This window comes from Tachysurus vachellii, chromosome 25 (assembly GCF_030014155.1).
Source record: "Tachysurus vachellii isolate PV-2020 chromosome 25, HZAU_Pvac_v1, whole genome shotgun sequence".
Classification (NCBI taxonomy): Eukaryota; Metazoa; Chordata; class Actinopteri; order Siluriformes; family Bagridae; genus Tachysurus; species Tachysurus vachellii.
The window spans coordinates 4,444,202-4,464,276 of record NC_083484.1 but is presented as its reverse complement, the minus strand read 5'-3'; the positions used below and the strand labels follow the sequence as shown (position 1 = coordinate 4,464,276).

General features: G+C 39.1%; 2 protein-coding genes across 3 annotated transcripts; one reads left to right on the top strand and one right to left on the bottom strand.

The window, feature by feature from the left end:
* The first annotated feature begins 432 nt into the window (after positions 1-432).
* tpk1 (thiamin pyrophosphokinase 1) lies at positions 433-16,755 on the top strand. 2 transcript variants are annotated; one of them, XM_060861902.1, is made up of 8 exons: positions 433-860; positions 1,751-1,825; positions 5,296-5,365; positions 8,900-8,972; positions 10,772-10,867; positions 12,946-13,092; positions 14,282-14,393; positions 16,526-16,755. In XM_060861902.1, exons 1-8 carry the CDS (start codon positions 818-820, stop codon positions 16,663-16,665), a joined length of 756 nt encoding a protein of 251 aa, XP_060717885.1. In that variant the 5' UTR covers positions 433-817; the 3' UTR covers positions 16,666-16,755. The 2 variants fall into 2 exon arrangements, with proteins under 2 accessions (XP_060717885.1, XP_060717884.1); XM_060861901.1 differs by having other exon boundaries at positions 8,897-8,972.
* Positions 16,745-19,499, bottom strand: sec61g (SEC61 translocon subunit gamma). Its single transcript, XM_060861903.1, has 4 exons — positions 19,365-19,499; positions 18,249-18,354; positions 17,880-17,982; positions 16,745-16,890 (listed from the first exon to the last, which is right to left on the bottom strand). Exons 2-4 carry the CDS (start codon positions 18,340-18,342, stop codon positions 16,881-16,883), a joined length of 207 nt encoding a protein of 68 aa, XP_060717886.1. The 5' UTR covers positions 18,343-18,354; positions 19,365-19,499; the 3' UTR covers positions 16,745-16,880.
* Positions 19,500-20,075: the final 576 nt, after the last annotated feature.

Genomic DNA, 20,075 nt, shown 5'->3' with positions numbered 1-20,075 from the left:
CGAATCTTCATAACAAAGCAGACACAACAGGAACAATGACAGAAACACATAAGCGTAAAAGTCATTATTACACGGAACATTTTCAGACTAAACGATTTTATTCACGGATAAGAGCCGGACGGTAGGGTTGATATCGCACGTGAGACACTTTTAGTGGCGCTGTGAGAAAGTAGCAGCGCTTTATAAACCACCGTCTTTGGGGGCTGCCTTGATGACGCCACACACATCCCGGAAATCTTTCACATGATGGTATTTTTTTTCAATATCTTACGTTCTGCCTATTTTTTTTAAAGATATTTATCGTCATTTGTGGTTAGCAAGCGACGTCTGATATACACTGCATTCCTAATCTTGCGCTTTATAGTTTTCTGAGTCCTTTATTTTGTAAAATCTACACGTCCCATAAACACCCGCTTTCCGGTTAGTGCAGAATGTTCGTTATTACGTTCGGGTTTTGAGATTTAGCTTATACATAAGCTGCATAATACATAAGCGTTTAACGACACGGGGTTTAACCTATGAACTTTCCTGCTGGTGAAGTAAACAATTCATCAGTAAAGTCATTCATTCAGCACGCGCGCGCTCACTCACGCACGCACGCACGCACGCACGCGCACATTGCACCACAAGCTCGAGCGTGCATTTTTTTCCTGTCAGTTTCTGTCAGAAACTCGGTTTAACTCGAACTATACACGTATCTGCTCAAAATAGATTTGTAATAACAATTTAGCTGTGTTTGTTACATGTACAGGTTTGTTTTAGGAAAGTGAAGTTTGTTTTTCAGCTAGTAAACTGTAGCTGAGGGAAAGTCAGTGACATGGATGAAGAGTTCACTCCATTAGACTGTCTTCTGTCCACAGGTAAACATTAATAATCACTTATGACACACAAAAACACAGTCTGATCATTCAGTCCTGAGGTAAAGTACACGCTTTTGCTTTAAAACTTGTTTTTAATGACTTCTGTTCAGACTTGTGAGTTTTGACAGTGAGACTAAAATCACCTGCTGAGGTAAATGATACAGAAATCAGTAGAAATTTCATGTCAGCTTGAGATTTAATTATTTCTGTAAGGACTAAAATAGTTCTGGAGTTTTACTTTCTCTTATTCTACAGAAACTCGCCGACCGTTTCTTCTCGTCATGTAGCTGAGAAACCTGACAGAACAAAGTCCTGTGTCGAGAAGCTGCTGAAAAGTTTCTGACTATTAAAGCAGTTTGTTTTAATCTGTTTAATTGTACGTTTATTATAACGCAATAGCTCTATCGTATGCGAAATGATTTACCTTACAGATGTTCCACACTTTTATACTCCTACCAGTGAAGATAAATGTGTCATAACTTTCTATCATGTGCTGTACTTGATTTGATTCGATTCGACTTATTTATCTGCATATATCACTTTTAACAATTCACGTTGTTCCAAAGCAGCTTTACATACAGAAGTATAGAAATGAAATAAAAAATTTAAAGTTCAAAATTGCACATGCACATGCACATGACCGGAAGAAGGCTTCGGACTAATGCTCGTTGTGATGCCGTCACACACTGCACCTTGGCACAAATCTGCTCAAAATTGGTGGTCATTTTGAAAAATCGCTCCTCGAAAAAAAGCTCCTCCAAATATCGCTTGATTTTGTTTCATTTCTGTGATTGCAAAAAATTGTAAAATCTTGGAGGGACTGTATTTATATGTTGATGGATTAATGCTGTACCCTAAAATGCAAGTCATGTTCTATTCTTTTCCAACAGGAACCCAAAAGATTGGCCTGGTCATCTTGAATCAGCCGCTGGAACCTCACTTCTTCCATGCGCTCTGGAATAAAGGTATTGATTTTGTGATAATTAGATACTGACATTTGATTTGAACCTTGTATTTAACACCTTTGGTAAATGGCAAAGGCAGCAGTCTAGATTTCTCTAAAAGGTCACTCTGTGCTGATTAGGGATACAGAGGTACAGCACAATAAAGACTCTTAATCTTACCCATGAACCATCAGTTACATGCTCTACTCTGGGCAATTTACTGCTATGTCATTGTTTATTTGTCTGTAGAGAAATCAATTGTATATTTGTTGATTATTGAACTTTATACCACAGTTATATTTAATTACCTGAATAAAACAGAGTGGTCATAAGGCATTAGATTTTCTATAATAGGTTAATATTAATGCACTCAATGTAGACTCATTTTAGACCGTGGGCTGTTTCTCTTGGGAGGTGTTTATTTAACATTTAAAAGTGTTAAATAAACTGAACACTAAAAATGTGAAGGCGTTATATTCAACCACTAAAATTCAGGGTAAGTTTATCTTAACAGAGGTAAAAACTCACGTCTCACTCACTCACCAACTCTTTTTATATTAGACTTGTGGCCATAAAAGAATACATTTGTTAATACTGATTGAAAATGTCCTATAAGTTTATTTCCTTTCCTCTGAAGGAGTCTCAAGTGTCAGCGCTTTGTTTACTCTTCAGGACAGAGAAGTGTTTGGTCAATGTTATAGATTTAACCAAATAATGAGACTATGTTGTAAATGCTACTACTATGTTGTTAAATAATTTTCTAGACAGATGTAAAGCAGGTTACATGCTTATATTAGGGCTGGGCGATATCACTGAAAACTGTATCACGATATTAGTTTCATATCGGTCGATATCGATAATTATGACCCCTTTAAAATAAGGACCAGGAGAAAAATATATTACATTTAAACATTTTTATTTTAAACTTAACCTTCCTCTGATCATAATCCCCTCAGTTATTAAGACAGAAATGTCAACAAACATGGAAAAGTCGCCAGTTACTGAAGAGGAATCCAGCAGACAAGCACGAGACAACGATATGCACAACCAAACTGATACTGTTACATGATTGGCTGTTAGCATGTCACTCCCTATGTTGCTAGGTTGCCAGGGAGTGAGTGCCTTTGTTAATGCAACCAAACTTGCTTCGCAACCTCTGTTTTCTTTTGACTAAGAAAAATGTCCGATCAAGAACTTAAAAGAACGGTAATAAAACTTACATTTCCTTTTTTTAAAAAAAAAAGAATAAAAAATATCAAACGTTTTATCAAACACATTTTTTATTGATATCGATCACGTGTCTATCGCGATACATATCGTTATCGTTTTATAGCCCAGCCCTAGCTTATATTAATGCATTTATTTTAGTGCGTTATCGTTCCCAGAGTCACATTTATACTAAGGATTTTTAGAAGGAGTCTAAAGTTTTAGCACTTTGTCGCAGTCATATGTAAAGCCACAACGTTAGGTTTTCAGACATGTGGGAAAATTTGAACGAGAAGGGCTTTGTGTTTATTAATTAATGAATAAACTATTACTTATTAATAAACTATGAACTATTTATTAGCTATCTATTATTAGGAGAAAAAAATGGCTCTTTTTAAATAGCTGTTTAAGCTGGAAGTGATCACAGGAACTAGTTTTCTTTATGGAGGTTTAAATTGCATTAACATTTTAGACATTAGTTATTAATGCATAAAGAGTGTGAGGTGCCATTTTTTAATATATAAAGAATTGTTAGTTTTGGTAAAGTTTCTATGGTGTAACAGGAATAAAACATAATATCATTATTTATAACACTACCATGTCCAAATTCCTTTCTTCTGTACTTTTTTATTAACATTACTTCCAGTTAAGCTTTTCTTTATAAAAAGCAGTTACTCAGAATAGCTCTAGCAAGGACTCGTCTGTGGAAGTGCAGGCAGGTGTGATGGGTGTGTGACGCTGGGAGCAGAGAGCAGTTCTCCAGATGGCTGTCTTGAAGGGACCAGAGCATGGCGCTCCACCTCTCTCCTTAAAAAATCTAGAAATTAAGTCCTTTGAGGATTCATCACCGCTTCTCTCTGCTCCCAGGGAGCGAACGATCAAAGCAGGGTCGTTCTCTGTGATTCACCCTGAGAGTAGTTTCTCTTCTCACTCCTTGTCTGTTCGGAATTAGTGCCTTACATAATGAGAGGTGGACGCCGAGTCTATCGTTTAAGGACACGGAAGCGTACGTTTTTATGTATAATGTCTTTCTTGCCAACAAAGTGGAACAGGTTCTCTGTCAGTACTGAGATCGCTTGAACTTTCTGCTGCGATCGTGTTACCATGGAGAGAATTCTAAATGTATCATGATTAAGAATATGGGCTTAGGCTTAGCATTTTGATTTTTAGCCACTTGATGTGGCATAATGGAAGACCGCCATGGGAAACTACGTATTTTATGTATTATATTAGGCAGACGATCATAGCTGTTATATACAGCAGATTTACACTCACGGAAATACAATTATTTTCTTGCTGCTCGGGTGGTAACACCAAGGGGGCATGCTTTTTAAACTGAATAAGTATATTTTACCTTCCAAATAAATTCACAATCTTCACAACCTGTAATTACTAAAGATTCAGAGAGCTTTTAATACACTGAATATTAAACACTGCTTTTCTCTAACACGGATAATTTATTAGATTTATTAGGGGTTAGAAAGACAACACATGTAACTCATGCAATATACAGAGTCAGTTTAGTTCAGAATACACATTGGACTGGGTTTGTTGTAAAATTCACCTCACGCACCTCTCTGAACTCTCGCACTACCTTTCGCCAGTATTTAATGAACAACTAGCCTTGATCATACCTTTAGTTTACTCTTTGTCTTCTTGGCCTCTGATGATTAAAAGGGCAACAGGCCGGGTTGTATTTTTACTGCCAGTGTGGGGTAAAATAAAAGGAGCACAATTTGCCATTAGGGTGACCACATAAAACACATTCCTGCATAACGGCGCTAAAGAGACATAAAGTAAGCGTTTCACTGGGAGGATAGGATTTATTTACAGGGATGAGAAATGGTATTCGAAATGATATCACAGATCCAGGCTACTAACCCAGTGCTGTGTTTTATTGGTCCAACTGCGGAGGTTAAAAAAAACTGTAGCCAACAGAAGTAAATACCATTAACAGCTAGTCAAGGCAAGTGAACACGTATGTTTCTGGCGAACGCCGTCAGGTATGAAACGTGCCCTTCAGTTCTTCTTTTAGCCCGGCTAGTGTGTTTATTTTATAGTTAGTTGACACAGAACTCGTCAGCGTTTCCACATAGCTACACATTCCTGAGTCTTAAAAGACTGTCTGTCATTTCTGGGCAAGCAAAAACTAGGACTGGACTAAGTGTACTGGAGACAACATGGGCACGACAAAACAGCCACAAATTCCATTTTTAGGCCTCTTGTAGATGATGGGAAACAGGATGAAGGTTAAGTGAGCTGATATGTGATACGTGTTTCTCCAGCTGTGATACGAGCATGCGCAGACGGCGGAGCCAACCACCTATACCGAATGACCGAGGGCCAAAGGGAAAGGTAAGGAGTCACTGCACATTCTCTACTCTGCAGTATATAGTATACAGATGCTTTAAAGATGAGCGAGTTTACTGGAGCATCAAGGCTGAGTGGTTTTACTAAAACCTTTCATTTGTACTTTACACTTAGTTAAAATCATTTATATTCTTTTGTATTCTCTCCACTTTTAAGTGTTTTGTTGTTTTGTTCCTTCATCTGATGAGTCCTTATTACATGTACAGTATTAACAGGTAGTGCGGCATTTCTGAGGTTTGCTTATAATATTTTATCACATTTCTTCACTTATTCTGATTCGTCAGCAGGTGATGATTTATTTATAATTTTAACTCTGTAGTAACTGATTCACCTGTGCTTGTTTGTGAAACACAAATATATTACATATATGACTAGTGAGGTCATGACTAGTTACCAACTGGAAAGATAACGATGCAACTTTTTCTGTATGTTTTTTGACAAAAGTCTTTAGGACAAAAGGCCTGCGCTTTGCAATCTGTTCCAAAACCTTAAATTTTTAGCATCCTTTAAGAAAACATTTTGAGTGCTCGCAAATTGCTGTAGAAATTGTATATTATTTAGATACTAGTTTTGCCAGAATTACTAATACTTGATGAACACGATTACAAATCTCTGAATACTCTTCTACTTTCGATCTGTTGATGCTCAGAATCTGCTCGTAGAAGGAATTGTGACTTAACAGAAACTAAAAAAAATCATGTGTTCTGTACAATATGTTCTTGAACAAGAGAACATGATTAGAAACAGTATAAAAGACAGAAGTTAAACAACATTAGCTCCGTACTCAAGGGACCTAATGATCTGTTAAACAGATTAGCATTCTTTGTACCAATCGGTTTGTTAATAAAGATGCATCTCATGGGGGGAAAAAAACTGTTTTTCACTGTGGGGTCCTCCATCATCCTTCAAGTCACTTGTACCTGTCAAAGATGTAATCCAGTGATGCCTCTGTGATCAGAAGAAAATCCTGGGAGCCGTCACAACCTGGCCGTCATCTCTTTTCTTCTCTTTAATATATGCGGTCACCGCTGTCAAGAGGAACTAGTCAGACTGAGATCGAGTTTGATGTGATTGTATCGGTCTGAAGAATAAACAAAAGCGCCTGTGAGATTTGGATGTGGTGTTTAAAAGAAGTAAAAGTTTTTTTTTTTTAAATGACTCGAGGCTAAATTGCCCTTTCTCTAAGAAAGCGTAATCAAAAACAGGCCGAGATCAGCCAAGTCTCCTAACGCCCAGTGCATGGCTGATTGTGCCTGTAAATCAAACTGCTCACTCGTCATTTTGCTCTTGATTTGTTTTGTTCATCAGAAAGTTGTAAAGGTTTTTCTCGGTACTTGGTGACCTCTCAGCTGCTGTGGTGATTAGGACTGTACTGACAGCTGAGTTCTGTGTTGTTTTTTTGAAGATTTCATTTTAGAATTGTATTCAGAAGAGGTTTGTTCGCTCTTTAGACTTAATGTGGGAAATAAGCATGTAGGTTGGAGTTTCATTAAGAGTAGAAGGGCATGGACTGAACTGGGATCTGTTAGTATTTGTGAAAGTAATTAACGCAGTGACCTTTCACTGTTTCATTAGCTTTAAGCACATAAATATAACTGGAACAGGAGCGGTGAACATTGTATTGCTGCAGGCTGGTAACAGTAGGACTGATAAATAAATGTGCTTTTGTATCTCTAGGATCTTTAGATTACTTCTGTACAGAGATCAGAGGGTCTTTAAGTACAGGCTTTTGAGCACTCTTTAGGTTGGTAAACTGAAGACAGCAGCTGAAGACAGAGTTTGTCTATAACTGAGCCAGATGTTCAGTTTAGGAGTTTGTCTATAACTGAGCCAGATGTTCAGATTAGGCGTTTGTCTATAACTGAGCCAGATGTTCAGTTTAGGAGTTTGTCTATAACTGAGCCAGATGTTCAGTTTAGGAGTTTGTCTATAACTGAGCCAGATGTTCAGATTAGGCGTTTGTCTATAACTGAGCCAGATGTTCAGTTTAGGAGTTTGTCTATAACTGAGCCAGATGTTCAGATTAGGCGTTTGTCTATAACTGAGCCAGATGTTCAGTTTAGGAGTTTGTCTATAACTGAGCCAGATGTTAGGTTTATGAGTTTGTCTATAACTGAGCCAGATGTTCAGATTAGGAGTTTGTCTATAACTGAGCCAGATGTTCAGATTAGGAGTTTGTCTATAACTGAGCCAGATGTTCAGATTAGGAGTTTGTCTATAACTGAGCCAGATGTTAGGTTTATGAGTTTGTCTATAACTGAGCCAGATGTTCAGTTTAGGAGTTTGTCTATAACTGAGCCAGATGTTCAGTTTAGAACCTTTACACTGTTCAGTCATCTAAAAATTGTATCACAATAAGTTGGAATTCATCAATGATTCCTGAAATTATTTTCAGTTGTACAGGTCACACAGCTATTAATTTGTCACCGTCTCTGTCTAACATGGAGTATAAACTGGACTACAAACGTTTTTCTCATAATTCTAGTGAAATAACTTTAAATAACAACAATGGAAATAACAATGGAAATAACAATGTCTCCTGATTACCGGTTATTATCATTTTGGTAATTTGTTCAAAGAGTTTCCTTTATTTACCCCAATTGATTTCAAAACAAACAAAACAATCCTTATATAACAATTGAAGTGTAGCTTGTAAGCAGTTTCGTGGAAATTCTGTCCTTCAGCTTTCTGTCTGCTTGTAAAAAAAAGCAACAACGAGCAGGTTGAAGTCTCTAATCTTCCCTCTTTGTTCTGTAACAAACTGCATGAGACACGACAGGTGTTTTGGTCTCCAGTCTGATTTCAGTCCCAAACTCTTGCACTGGCTGCATCCTATAATCCTAATTTGGGCTGCGCCAGTCAAAATGGAGCTTATTTACAGAGGCCCAAGCTTTCCCATTACTCTTATCACTTTAAGTGACACTTTAATTTGAATGGGAGAAAAGCATGTTCGGATTCCAATTGGCGTTTTGTCGCCAAAACGTTTCATGTGTACGGGAGACGTCAGGAAGAAAGGTCTCTGTCGACTCCACTTTAAAGTGGCTGCTGACTTTTCTGTCCTGGAGCTTATTTATGGCTTCTCACGGGAGAAACAGCTATCTAACAATACCGTGTCGGATCAGTAGCAGAGACCCAGAGGGAAATCAGACTGATTTACAAGATGAAACAGAGCTTATTTATTTAAAATCTATCAGTGTGTTATTAGAACATATAGACAAGATAAAACACATTCTCTGTATACTGATAAAGTTTGTCTCCAAACATGTATTTCAGGTCAAATCTTTCTCTCTACTGAGTTTTAAATATCTGCCATCGGTTAGATATATACATATATACACTGACCACCCACCCCTCACCCTCTCATCTCTCTCTCTCTCTCTCTCTCTCTCTCTCTGCCCCCCCCTCTGTCTCCATCTCTCTCTATCTCTCTCTCTCTGTCTCCATCTCTCTCTCTCTCTCTCTCTCTCTCTCTCTCTCTGCCATACCCCCCACCCCACCCCCACCCTCTCTCTCTAGCAGTTTTCTACCAGATTATATAAGTGGAGACTTTGATTCAATTACACCTGAGGTCAAGAATTTCTACTCAAAGAAGGTATTCTCTCTCTCTCTCTCTCTCTCTCTCTCTCTCTCTCTCTCTCTCTCTCTCTCTCACACACACACACACACATTCATTCTTCATTAGTGCAACATATTTATTTTAGTTTAATTTTAAATTTTCAGTTTTCATATAGAGGGGCACGGTGGCTTAGTGGTTAGCACGTTCGCCTCACACCTCCAGGGTTGGGGGTTCGATTCCCGCCTCCACCTTGTGTGTGTGGAGTTTGCATGTTCTCCCCGTGCCTCGGGGATTTCCTCCGGGTACTCCGGTTTCCTCCCCCGGTCCAAAGACATGCATGGTAGGTTGATTGGAATCTCTGGAAAATTGTCCGTAGTGTGTGATTGTGTGAGTGAATGAGAGTGTGTGTGTGCCCTGCGATGGGTTGGCACTCCGTCCAGGGTGTATCCTGCCTTGATGCCCAATGACGCCTGAGATAGGCACAGGCTCCCCTTGACCCGAGGTAGTTCGGATAAGCGGTAGAAGATGAATGAATGAATGAATGAGTTTTCATATATGATTCTAATAGAAAAACTGTTTGATTGAATGTCTTTATATTATTGTATAATATTGTACTTGGGTACTACGAGTAAAAAAATATATATCAGCATGCCCTGTATGGTTATTGTCTTTGATGCCATTTCTGTTATATAATTGTAAGAAATCCACTGTTTTGTGCCATTTCTATTAATTCTATAATTTTACCGAATGTAATGGATGCACTTTTTTGTGTGTTTTATATCATTTCTCTCATACATTATTTAAATAAATGTACTAGCTGCACTGTTTATGTTTTTATCCGGTCCTAATCCCTCTGCATTGATTAGACATTTCCCTTTCACAGCACAGGCTGACATTTCTTCACTGCCAAACCCCGCACATAGAATCTCACCATCGGAATATGACACAATTCTTCTGTTACAAGGAAACACAGCACTTTTGCCACTGGCACAATGCTTAAAGCGTTTGTTAGAATATTAGGTGTGTGAAGGCTCCTCTCCTGAATGTCAGACGCAGGGTTTTGTAATCCCTGCTGCGATTGAGCAGTCACCTGGATCGGCACATGTATTCAGGCAGAACAGAGAAAGGAGTGATGCCGTGTCCCCCGCAGTCTTTCCCATCACGTAGGAGAGCCTGAAACGAGAGACGTCATTTATACGCCGAGCATAAAAGCCTCACTGAACACCTTTTGTACTTGATGTTTAATAAACTTTGTGAAATGTTCAGATATAAACACCAACAACCAGAAAGAGAGTTTTAAATTCGAAAAAGATCTCAATTTATTTTTAATTTAATTAATGATTTGTTCAACACTTTCATTACTATCTCTCTCTCTCTCTCTCTTACTCTCTCTCCTCTCTCTTACTCTCTCTCTCCTCTCTCTTTCTCTCTCTCTTACTCTCTCTCTCTCTCTCTTACTCTCTCCTCTCTCTTTCTCTCTCTCTCTCTCTTTCTCTCTCTCTTACTCTCTCTCTCCTCTCTCTTTCTCTCTCTCTTTCTCTCTCTCTTTCTCTCTCTCTCTCTCTCTCTCTCTCTCTCTCTCTATCTTTCTCTCTCTATATCTTTCTCTCTCTCTCTCTAACTCTCCCTCTCTCTCTCTCTCTTCCTTGAATCTGTGGACTCTCAGGAGTGCAGGCTGATATTAACTGCTGATCAGGATCTAACAGACTTCACTAAGTGTCTCTCTCTCTCTCTCTCTCTCTCTCTCTCTATCTTTCTCTCTATATCTTTCTCTCTCTCTCTAACTCTAACTCTCCCTCTCTCTCTCTCTCTTCCTTGAATCTGTGGAATCTCAGGAGTGCAAGCTGATATTAACCGCTGATCAGGATCTAACAGACTTCACTAAGTGTTTGACCCTAATGCTGGACGAGATCAAGGAGCGACGAGTGCAGGTACGTCTCCCTCTCATCTCGCTGAACCTCTCCAGCCCAAGTCCTCTACACACACTTTCAAAATCTCACCAGGCTGCAAGCAGCTTTGTCTTCATCCCTACTGCATGCTGGGAGAAAAAAAGCATAGAGTCAGTGTGCATCATTCAGTATCTGACACAGCCTTCAATGCTGCAGAACATCAGAGTGCTAGAGAACATAAATTATTTCAGCAACATGAAATAAACGTGATTTGATACACGAGGAGATAAAAGGTGTGCTTTCTTCATACCTCGTGTGTGTCTGAGCTGTCAGATTAACATTAGTGTCAATTTACAGACTGCTCACGCTGTTAAGTTGTGTGTGTGTGTGTGTGTTTGGCTCTGGATTTTAACATCTTGTATAAAGGATGATGACCTGCTGACCTTCACTCTCTCCTGCTGGTGTTTTCCTCGTGTATCAAACCCATAACATACGTATATATTTTTTCTCTTTCCTTTTGTGAGAAAAAAGGAAAGAAATATACATTTTATTTTGTGTTTTCTTATAACTGCTGTTTTTTTCATGCGTCTATATTTATCTGTTCCCTCTTCACCTTCCTGGAGCTTCTTGGGATGCTTTTTATTAGGGTTTTTACCGTAGTAACAACTAATTACATGGATCTGTACGGTGCAAGCACAAGCAGGCATAATAATACATTTTTGGATTATTGTTATTATGAAGCTTTCTGTAAGGAGGTGTTTATTTAACATAGACAGAAGGAGGCTTTGTAAAAGTCAGATGCAAAGATTTATGTTTAGCTTTGTGAGGATGGATGAGTTTGTGCATTGCCTTCTTAAAACTCTTCTTAACAGTCCAGAACTGAGCATTAACCTGGGTCAATTCAATGCATGGGAATTGAACTCAATCCACAGTGGTGAGAGCACAAGATCCTGTCTCTGGACCACTAGAGGACTAAGCAGTAACTTGTCAATAAACCTAACGTATATTTTCCAATCCTGAAAACAGTACATTATCAGTATCTTGAATAATTCTCTATCAGAATGGTAAGCGATCAAGACTTAACACTTGAAATGTTTTTTTTTTTTACTATCAATAAAGTATCATATGGGTATATCATAAGGGATGTGGTAGCTCAGTGGTTAAGGTGTTCGACTACTGATCGGAAGGTCATTGGTTCGAATCCCAGATCCACCAGGTTGCTACTGCAGGGCCCTGAGCAAGGCCCTTAACCCTCAATTGCTCAGGTGTATAAACTGAAATAAAAATGTAAGTCACTCTGGATAAGAGTGTCTGCTAAATGCTGTAAATGTAAAAATGGTACTGATCAAGTGCTGTCCCTAGTTTGGCCTTTGGGTTGGAAGGAAGGTTGGTTTTGGAGTGGCCAGGAATAAAAGGAAGTATAACGGATGGCTACATGTATATCTGCTGATTAATATTGAATGGAGGACAAGTGGGTCACACGAGGGGACAAGAATGGCCAGAGGATGAGCCAGCAGTAGCAGGACCCTTTTACAGACTACTCAAGTAAGGTCACGTTGATAAGATGACAACTTTGCTGTTGAAATCTGTCTAGGAAACTATTTCTGAAGGCCAAAAATATCACATCAAAATATGTCTACGTTTCTATTTACTAAAGTAGAGCATTGTTGTATTTAGAAGCTTCTTCAGTTTTCTTGCTCAGGTTGGATTTGCTGCAGTCATCGAAGAAGGTAGAAAGAAAATCAGTCACAGCGAAACCCGAAGGCCTCACATCACGATTTGTAATTCAGATTCGGAGTCATTTCCCTAAATGTCACTGTAATTACCCCACCACTGTAATGCGTACAATTTATGTGTCAGGGTCTCATAATAGCTCGCTCTGGGGGGAAGCTTTTAGAGAGATTGGAACACAAGGGCATCAGTCACAAGGGCCGGCTTGGATGAAATAATCACAGCGCTTCTGCCAAGATGATCATTTTCCTTTCCTCACCTCACAATCACACGCACACAGGGCACTTTGGAATAAAAAGGGCATCAGTGCTTAATGTGCTACAGGACAGGAGTTCAGCATCGACAAGAAAGCATTCATTAATGACCCCGGTGGCTTTTCTTTTTGACAGGTGAACACCATAGTCACGCTGGGAGGCTTAGGTGGGCGACTCGATCAGATCATGGCTACAGTGGAGACGCTTTTTCACATTCAGAAGATGTCAGAGATCCCTGTGGTGGTCATCCAGGGTTCCTCACTGGCCTGTCTTCTACGAGAGGTAACCATTTGTACGAGAGGTAATCTTTAATCTCTGTAACATGCTTGTAGCTTAGTGATCTGGCCGAAATGGAGAACTTCAGAAAAAAAGTTTTGCAAGAGCACTTGTTCAGCTGTACAGGATTTCTCACTGCCTCTAAAGTCGTCACCAGAAGATCGTCCAATCTTGACGGTAAATAATAGTGAATTACATTCTTGGTCAGCCTGAAGTAGAGACGTTCCAGCACTTAACAGCTGAAGTTAGTAACATACTCTTCTGAAAAATACCTGTCATACATTTAGCACCAACTTATTAAACTACACCTTATTCAGAATGATCAAATGCCAACCTTTATTTACTCAACCAAGGGGTTGCTGGAACATGAAATATAACACAGCTTGGCACAGGCACAGGTGGGACAGATCTGTTCTAGAGAGCATATAACACAGCTAGGCACAGGCACAGGTGGGACAGATCTGTTCTAGAGAGCATATAACACAGCTAGGCACAGGCACAGGTGGGACAGATCTGTTCTAGAGAGCATATAACACAGCTAGGCACAAGCACAGGTGGGACAGATCTGTTCTAGAGAGCATTTAATCTGATGAATAGTACAATAGTACAAAAACAGGTATAGACTTAAACATGAAAAGAAATATTCCATAATAGTTTCTTGTTATAATTCAAAAGATGTGTAGTTATTTTATTTATTTTAGCGTGCCTTGTTTTTTTCTTCCTCTTTCCCACTTCTTCATCAGTTCCCATTCGAGGATGATTCATCTTTGTAGTTTAAGTCTTGTAAAAGAGGTGGTAATTACAGTGAAGCCACACAATATCGTGAGTTTCTCAGGGTCTTTGTGTGTATGTTGAACAGCTTGCTGTAGTGGGTGGAAGAATGACTGGTGATTATATGGTTTATGTATTCTTTTGCCTTACCTTGGTGTTTGGCATTGTGTCATGATGTCAATGAGTTAATGTGTGATGAGATGAACAGTTATAAAAGTAGTGAATTCATTTTTATTCATTATGTGAAGTATTTTGTGTGTGTGTATGATGTGTGTGTGCATGTTTCCTTCTCCGACACACCACTGCACTTTGAGCTGATGAGTTGGATCTGGTGTGTGTCTAAGCATTAAACTGTGCTTGGCTCTGGACCTAAAGGACCACAGCAGTTACATTACAGCTGAATCTGTGTGGGTTTTTCTTTCAGGGCAGGAAACACCGGCTGTGTGTGAACACGGGATTGGAGGCTGAGTGGTGCGGTTTGATCCCAGTGGGCGGCTCCTGCCTCACCAGCACCTCAGGGCTCAAATGGAACCTGGGTGAGTGTTTTACACACACACACACACAAAAGGAAACACAAACAGACCACAACAACTTGCCATCACTATCAGTAAGGTTTTATTGATTAGGGGAATTAGGGGCAATGGTGACTTAAGTGGTTAAGGCTCTGGGTTGTTGATCAGAGGATTGGGGTCCTTAACCTTCCTTGCTCCAGAGATGCTGTATTGTGGAAGTTAAAAAATAAATAAATAAATAAAAATAGCTGGGATACGTAAAGAAAGAATTTCACTGTGATGCAATGTATATGTGACAAATTAAGGTTTCTTTTTTATTTTTTAAATATTTTTATTTTTCTTTAAAAAAAAAAAAGAGAAGCAGTGGGAAAAAATGAGAAAAACTACCCAGTAAACCAAACAAAATGATTGAAAACCTATTTATAGGGTGTAAAACCTTCCCGAATCCTCAGAAAGCCTACAGAGATATGTGGGTATGAGCTCTTTATGCAACCTGTGTGTTGCTTAGCATCGAATGAGAATACTACTCTTACACACGTGATGACATTTCTAACTTACGCTTCGTCTTCCGATCCTCCGATATCCTGGAATAACCTAAAAAAAGGATTGCGGAGGTCGGTCCTGTGACTCAGTCGTGTTCAGGAGGCAAATCATCATCCTCTGATCCTCTCACAAAAAAGAAAAGTGACTCAATCCAAAACAAGAGATCTGCGCTTTGTTTACATGTAGATTTTAATCTTCGCATCTAAGGCAGCCTTTTTGTACTCGAGCGTCAAGGTTAAAAACTGATAACCTTTGATTTCTTGATTGATCATTTAAATGTAGATCTAATAATTATGTGTAATCGATGCCTAACATTAAAGAACTGGAAGCGTGAGGGCTGATGTATGTTTTAAAAGCAACAGATCAAGACAAATAAAATACACTGAAGACTAAAAGAACTGTCTTTCCCAGTTTATAGCACTATTAGTTGTTGTTTTTTTATTTATTTGTGAGGGCTAAAAGTACATTAGAAATCAATTTGTATAACCTTTTATAACAGTCTGGTTTCTGTAGTCAGGTGTAAAGTGTCAAGTGCTCTGCAGCCACTTCACCTTCAGATGCTCCACATTTATTTCTGAGTAATACAGAAAGAACACTTAAGCTGTTCTGGTCAAGGTTCCTGTCAGAGATTTGAAATGTGTAACTGCTCAAAAACTCATTGCGTGCGAGACGACGGTGAAAGAGAAAGCCACATAGAGGTCGTCGGTGACGCATTAAAAAGTGGTTTAGTAAACGTTCACCGTGGCATTTAGGGATTTAACAACCGTGTCTCTCATTCTAACCATCACAAGCAGGAACGGTGGACGACTTGCTGTCTTATTTCTGTCACACGTCAATCTTTAACGGCTCTCACTAAGGTGTCCACAGAACGTCTAAGAAGACTTTAACCAAGACGTCAGCAGGAAATAAAAATAGAAAGCGTTTAGTCTTTTAATCTGTCGAGTTGAACTCGTGTCATCTCATGTCTGAGTTCCACTGCAGTTCTGTTAACTCTGACACAGACTGAAGTGTTTTCCTCACCTACTCTTTCACCTGCCAGTATTTTTTAACTCAACACATTTCGTGTTACCATACATTTCTTTTGGCAAGTCATTTAGTGTATCTAATTAAAACAACTGACTAGAGACAGAATGTTTAATGCACCAAAATGATTCTCTCTCTCAGCTTGACAGTTTCTGGGAAACTGTTGAAATCATTTTTAGAAGCTTCTGATTTTTCTATTATTTTGGGATTATGATGTCATAAACGATTAGGTAAATTAGCAGCGCACTTGTGGATGCACTTCGAGCCGGTGCCTTTTAACTCTTGATGTTAAGGCAAAATCCAAGTAAATTAGACACCTTAGACCTAAGATTTGGGAATTTAACTGCTGTTGTAAGTTCTCTCATCATTACTTTCTAAGAAAATGTTCAATGAGCTGTAAACTATTATTAATACTTCTATTTATAACTAACTATTATTCTATTGTAAATGTTTCCCTTTAATATGTTCAGAACATCATCTGAGGAAATGCATTTCAACACTAGAGTGTCTATGCTGTTTTTTCCTCCTGACCATGTAAAGCTGCATGATAATAAACATTGTTATTTTATATTAAACATTGCTTTTTACAGATAATCAGGTGTTGGAATTCGGGAAGCTCGTCAGCACATCAAATACATACGAAGAGCTTGACACTGAAAACGAGAGAAAACCTGTGACCATCAGCACAGACAGACCTCTCCTATGGACTATGGGTATCAAAACAGAGTAAATAAATCAAATAAATAGGAAGTTCATACATGTGCCTTATGATAGCCATGCAGCTTTTTAATGAAAAAATAAAAAGACAATTGACTTTTGATTCCCTTTGATTTATTAAAATCTAAAAAAAAAAAAAAAAAAAGTACAAGGCAAATTCACAACCAGTCCGTCATCCAGCGCTGCTCCATGCTTCCGGTGTCCAAAGAGATTTAAGATGATGTTGATTCAACCACCACTAAAAAAAGAGGAGGAAAGCAAAATCAGGCTCACTGATCAGTCACACAACATAAGACTTTGGACCGATATCCACATAGCTGCCATGGTAACGCCTTTGCCTCAGTCAGGGGCAGCTTTGCCACATCTGATGATACACACACTAGGACTTGGAATATAATCATTAATATTGTGATAAACTGTATCACAATATAGTTTGAGCAATTACAATATAATGACATTTACATTTACATTTACGGCATTTAGCAGACACCCTTATCCAGAGTGACTTACAACTGAGCAACTGAGGGTTAAGGGCCTTGCTCAGGGGCCCAGTAGTGGCAGTTTGGTGGACCAGGGGTTCGATCCCATGACCTTCTGATCAGTAGCCCAACACCTTAACCACTGAGCTACCACATCCCCAAATGACAAACTGGAAGAATCCCCCCTCCTTTTTCAGTGTTACTGGCAGCTTATTAACAAACCTGTATATTGCAGTACATCTAGTCTACCATTCAAACGTCTTTTTTTTATGTTCATACGAGTTACTAAAATTACAGTTTCCCTTCCTGGGACTAAGAGACCCTAAACCTGTTCCATCATAAAAATGCCCCTGTACACAAAGCCAGCTTCATGACGACATGGTTTGCCAAAACTTGAGTGAAAGAACTTGTCTGATCTGCACAAAGCCCTGACGTTGACCACACTGAACACCTTTGGGATGAACAGGAACACTGTCTTCACCCCAGGTTTCCTCTCCTAACAAACCACATAACCTCTCTAATGCTCTTACAGCTGAATGAATCACAGCTCTCACATACTCACCGCCATACACTGCACCTACCATCATTATAACTAAAGCACTTGACCTTTATTGTGTATATGTATTTACATGTGTATTATTGTGACCAAATACACTTATTAATATGTTTAAAGCACAAAAATTTGAATAAATATGAATTGTGTTGAAACAATGCAGCGGGTCAGTTATATAGTCAAAGGATAACTTACACAATGATGTTGTTGATGGGGATGTGGATGAGTTTGACAAAGAATCCGATAAAGCCCATGATTGCGAAGCCAATCGCTGTGGCCATTGCAATCTTCTGAAATTCTATAAAACAGAAAAATGTAACTTGTGATTAAAACGTGCTTCTGATCCATTTCCAATTTAATGAGTTCATCTCCTCCTACTTAATAAGACAGACCATCTACATACATGTAGAGCTAGAAAGCAGTTTAAAAGCCTGAGAAATTAAACCTTTCATAGTATAACTTGCATTATGCCTATGGACGAGAAATTATGTCTCCTTGTCCAGAAAAGGTTGTCATCAAAAGTGAAATGTTATTTATTAAAATGGGAAAACATGACAAACTGACCTTTTCTGTCTGGTTTTGTGCATCGTTTTACAAGCCTGATGGAGTCCTTCACGAACTGACGTCCAGGCTCAACAAACTGCATGACCTGATCCATGTTGTCTTCGGGCTGAGGAGGAGGAAATGTGCAAACATCAGTGTTTTAATAATTCTTTCAGACAGGAAATCGAGGAACAGACAAACAGTGAGTGGACATACAGACAGGGAGAGAGACAGGACAGACAGGGAGAGAGGACAGACAGGGAGGAGTGAAGCAGGGACAGATAAATAGAAAAAGAGGACAGTCAGGGAGAGCAAGAGAGAGGACAAGCAGACAGACAGGGAGGGAGAGGACAGACTGACAGGGAGAGAGAGAGAGAGAGAGAGAGAGAGAGAGAGAGAGAGAGGACAGACAGACCGACAGGGAGAGAGGACGGAGAGAGAGAGAGGGAAGGCAGACAGACAGGGAGAAGCAGTGCGAGAGAGAGAGAGGACAGACAGACAGGGAGAGGGAGTGTGAGAGAGAGAGAGAGAGGACAGACAGAGAGAGAGAGAGAACAGACAGGGAGGGAGAGAGAGGACAGACAGGGACAGAGGACAGACAGACAGGGAGGAGTGAAGCAGAGACAGATAGAAAAAGAGGGGACAGACAGACAGGGAGAGAGAGAGAGAGAGAGAAAAGAACAGACGGAAAAACAGACCAAAATCATAGAAAAAAGCCAGAGCCAGCTGTAGAACTAGACACAGAAACTAGCCTGCTTATGTGAACATTCCTCTTTATTAGGACCTGTTTCTAGCGACTTGTCCAGTACTTTTGTATAGACTGTAAAACAGGCTAAATCTCTAAAGTCCCCTGTTCCCTACGAAGTGTACACTATTTATAATAGGAAGTAATTTGGGCTTCAAGTAATAAATGTATTGTTTTATGTCTATCAGTCCTGATAGACATAAAACAATACATTAATAGCTTTAGCAACATAGCTAAGCGTTGTTTGCTAAGCGTTGCTTGCTAACGCTTAGCTATGTTGCTAAAGCTATAACACTATAGTCGGTGTTAATGTGGCCATAATGTCGGTTTATATTTCAAACATACTTTACTAAAATATATTAATATAATTATGTTACATTAGAGAAACTTACCTGGGTTAGTAAATGTGGATGCTGACGCTGAACAACACTTCAGGGATTTCAGAATAAAGCCACGTAGATTTTACACACTCGCTAACTTAAACGGCTGACGTAGCGTATATGTGCGCATGCGCAAAGCCTACCCATTCCAGGAACTCCAATTGGCTGATATCAAAACGTCATATGAACTACTGACCAATAGGAGCGTAAAGGGCGGTATTTTTATCTCACGATTCTTCTGTAAATCTTTCCTAAAAACGGCTGCGAAATCTGATTCCTTGCAATGAGTCATATCATTTCACTCAACTCACCAGTAAGAGTCGACTCCCTTTTTGACTCCCAATTTAGCATTCCTATTCCTAGTGTTATTTATTTCTGGATTGTGTTGTCTTGTATAGTATAGTGTTATTTATGTCTGGATTGTGTTGTCTTGTATAGTATAGTGTTATTTATGTCTATTTATGTACTTTTGAGAGTCACAAACAGCTGGAACTAGTTTCCTTGCGTGTGTCAACACACTTGGCCAATAAACATGATTCTGATTCTAATTCTGATAATTGTGTACAATTACAACAATTAAAGCAATACAACATGATGGTGTCTTCTGTTATTGAAAAATAATCACTCATGACAGCCCAAAGCTGTCTATTATAGTTAGCTCATTTTAGTTAAATTGATATTGCTATTGGTGTTAAAGTAGCTACGATACTGTAATTATATATG

Bases quoted from the DNA above. Each gene is read 5' to 3' on its own strand.
- tpk1 (XM_060861901.1), top strand. From the start codon at position 818: ATGGATGAAGAGTTCACTCCATTAGACTGTCTTCTGTCCACAG. The intron at 10,868-12,945 runs GTACGTCTCCCT...TCTTTTTGACAG, and splicing joins TCAAGGAGCGACGAGTGCAG to GTGAACACCATAGTCACGCT. The intron at 13,093-14,281 runs GTAACCATTTGT...TTTTTCTTTCAG, and splicing joins TGGCCTGTCTTCTACGAGAG to GGCAGGAAACACCGGCTGTG.
- sec61g (XM_060861903.1), bottom strand. From the start codon at position 18,342: ATGGATCAGGTCATGCAGTTTGTTGAGCCTGGACGTCAGTTCGTGAAG. The intron at 17,983-18,248 runs GTCAGTTTGTCA...TCTGTTTTATAG, and splicing joins CACAAAACCAGACAGAAAAG to AATTTCAGAAGATTGCAATG.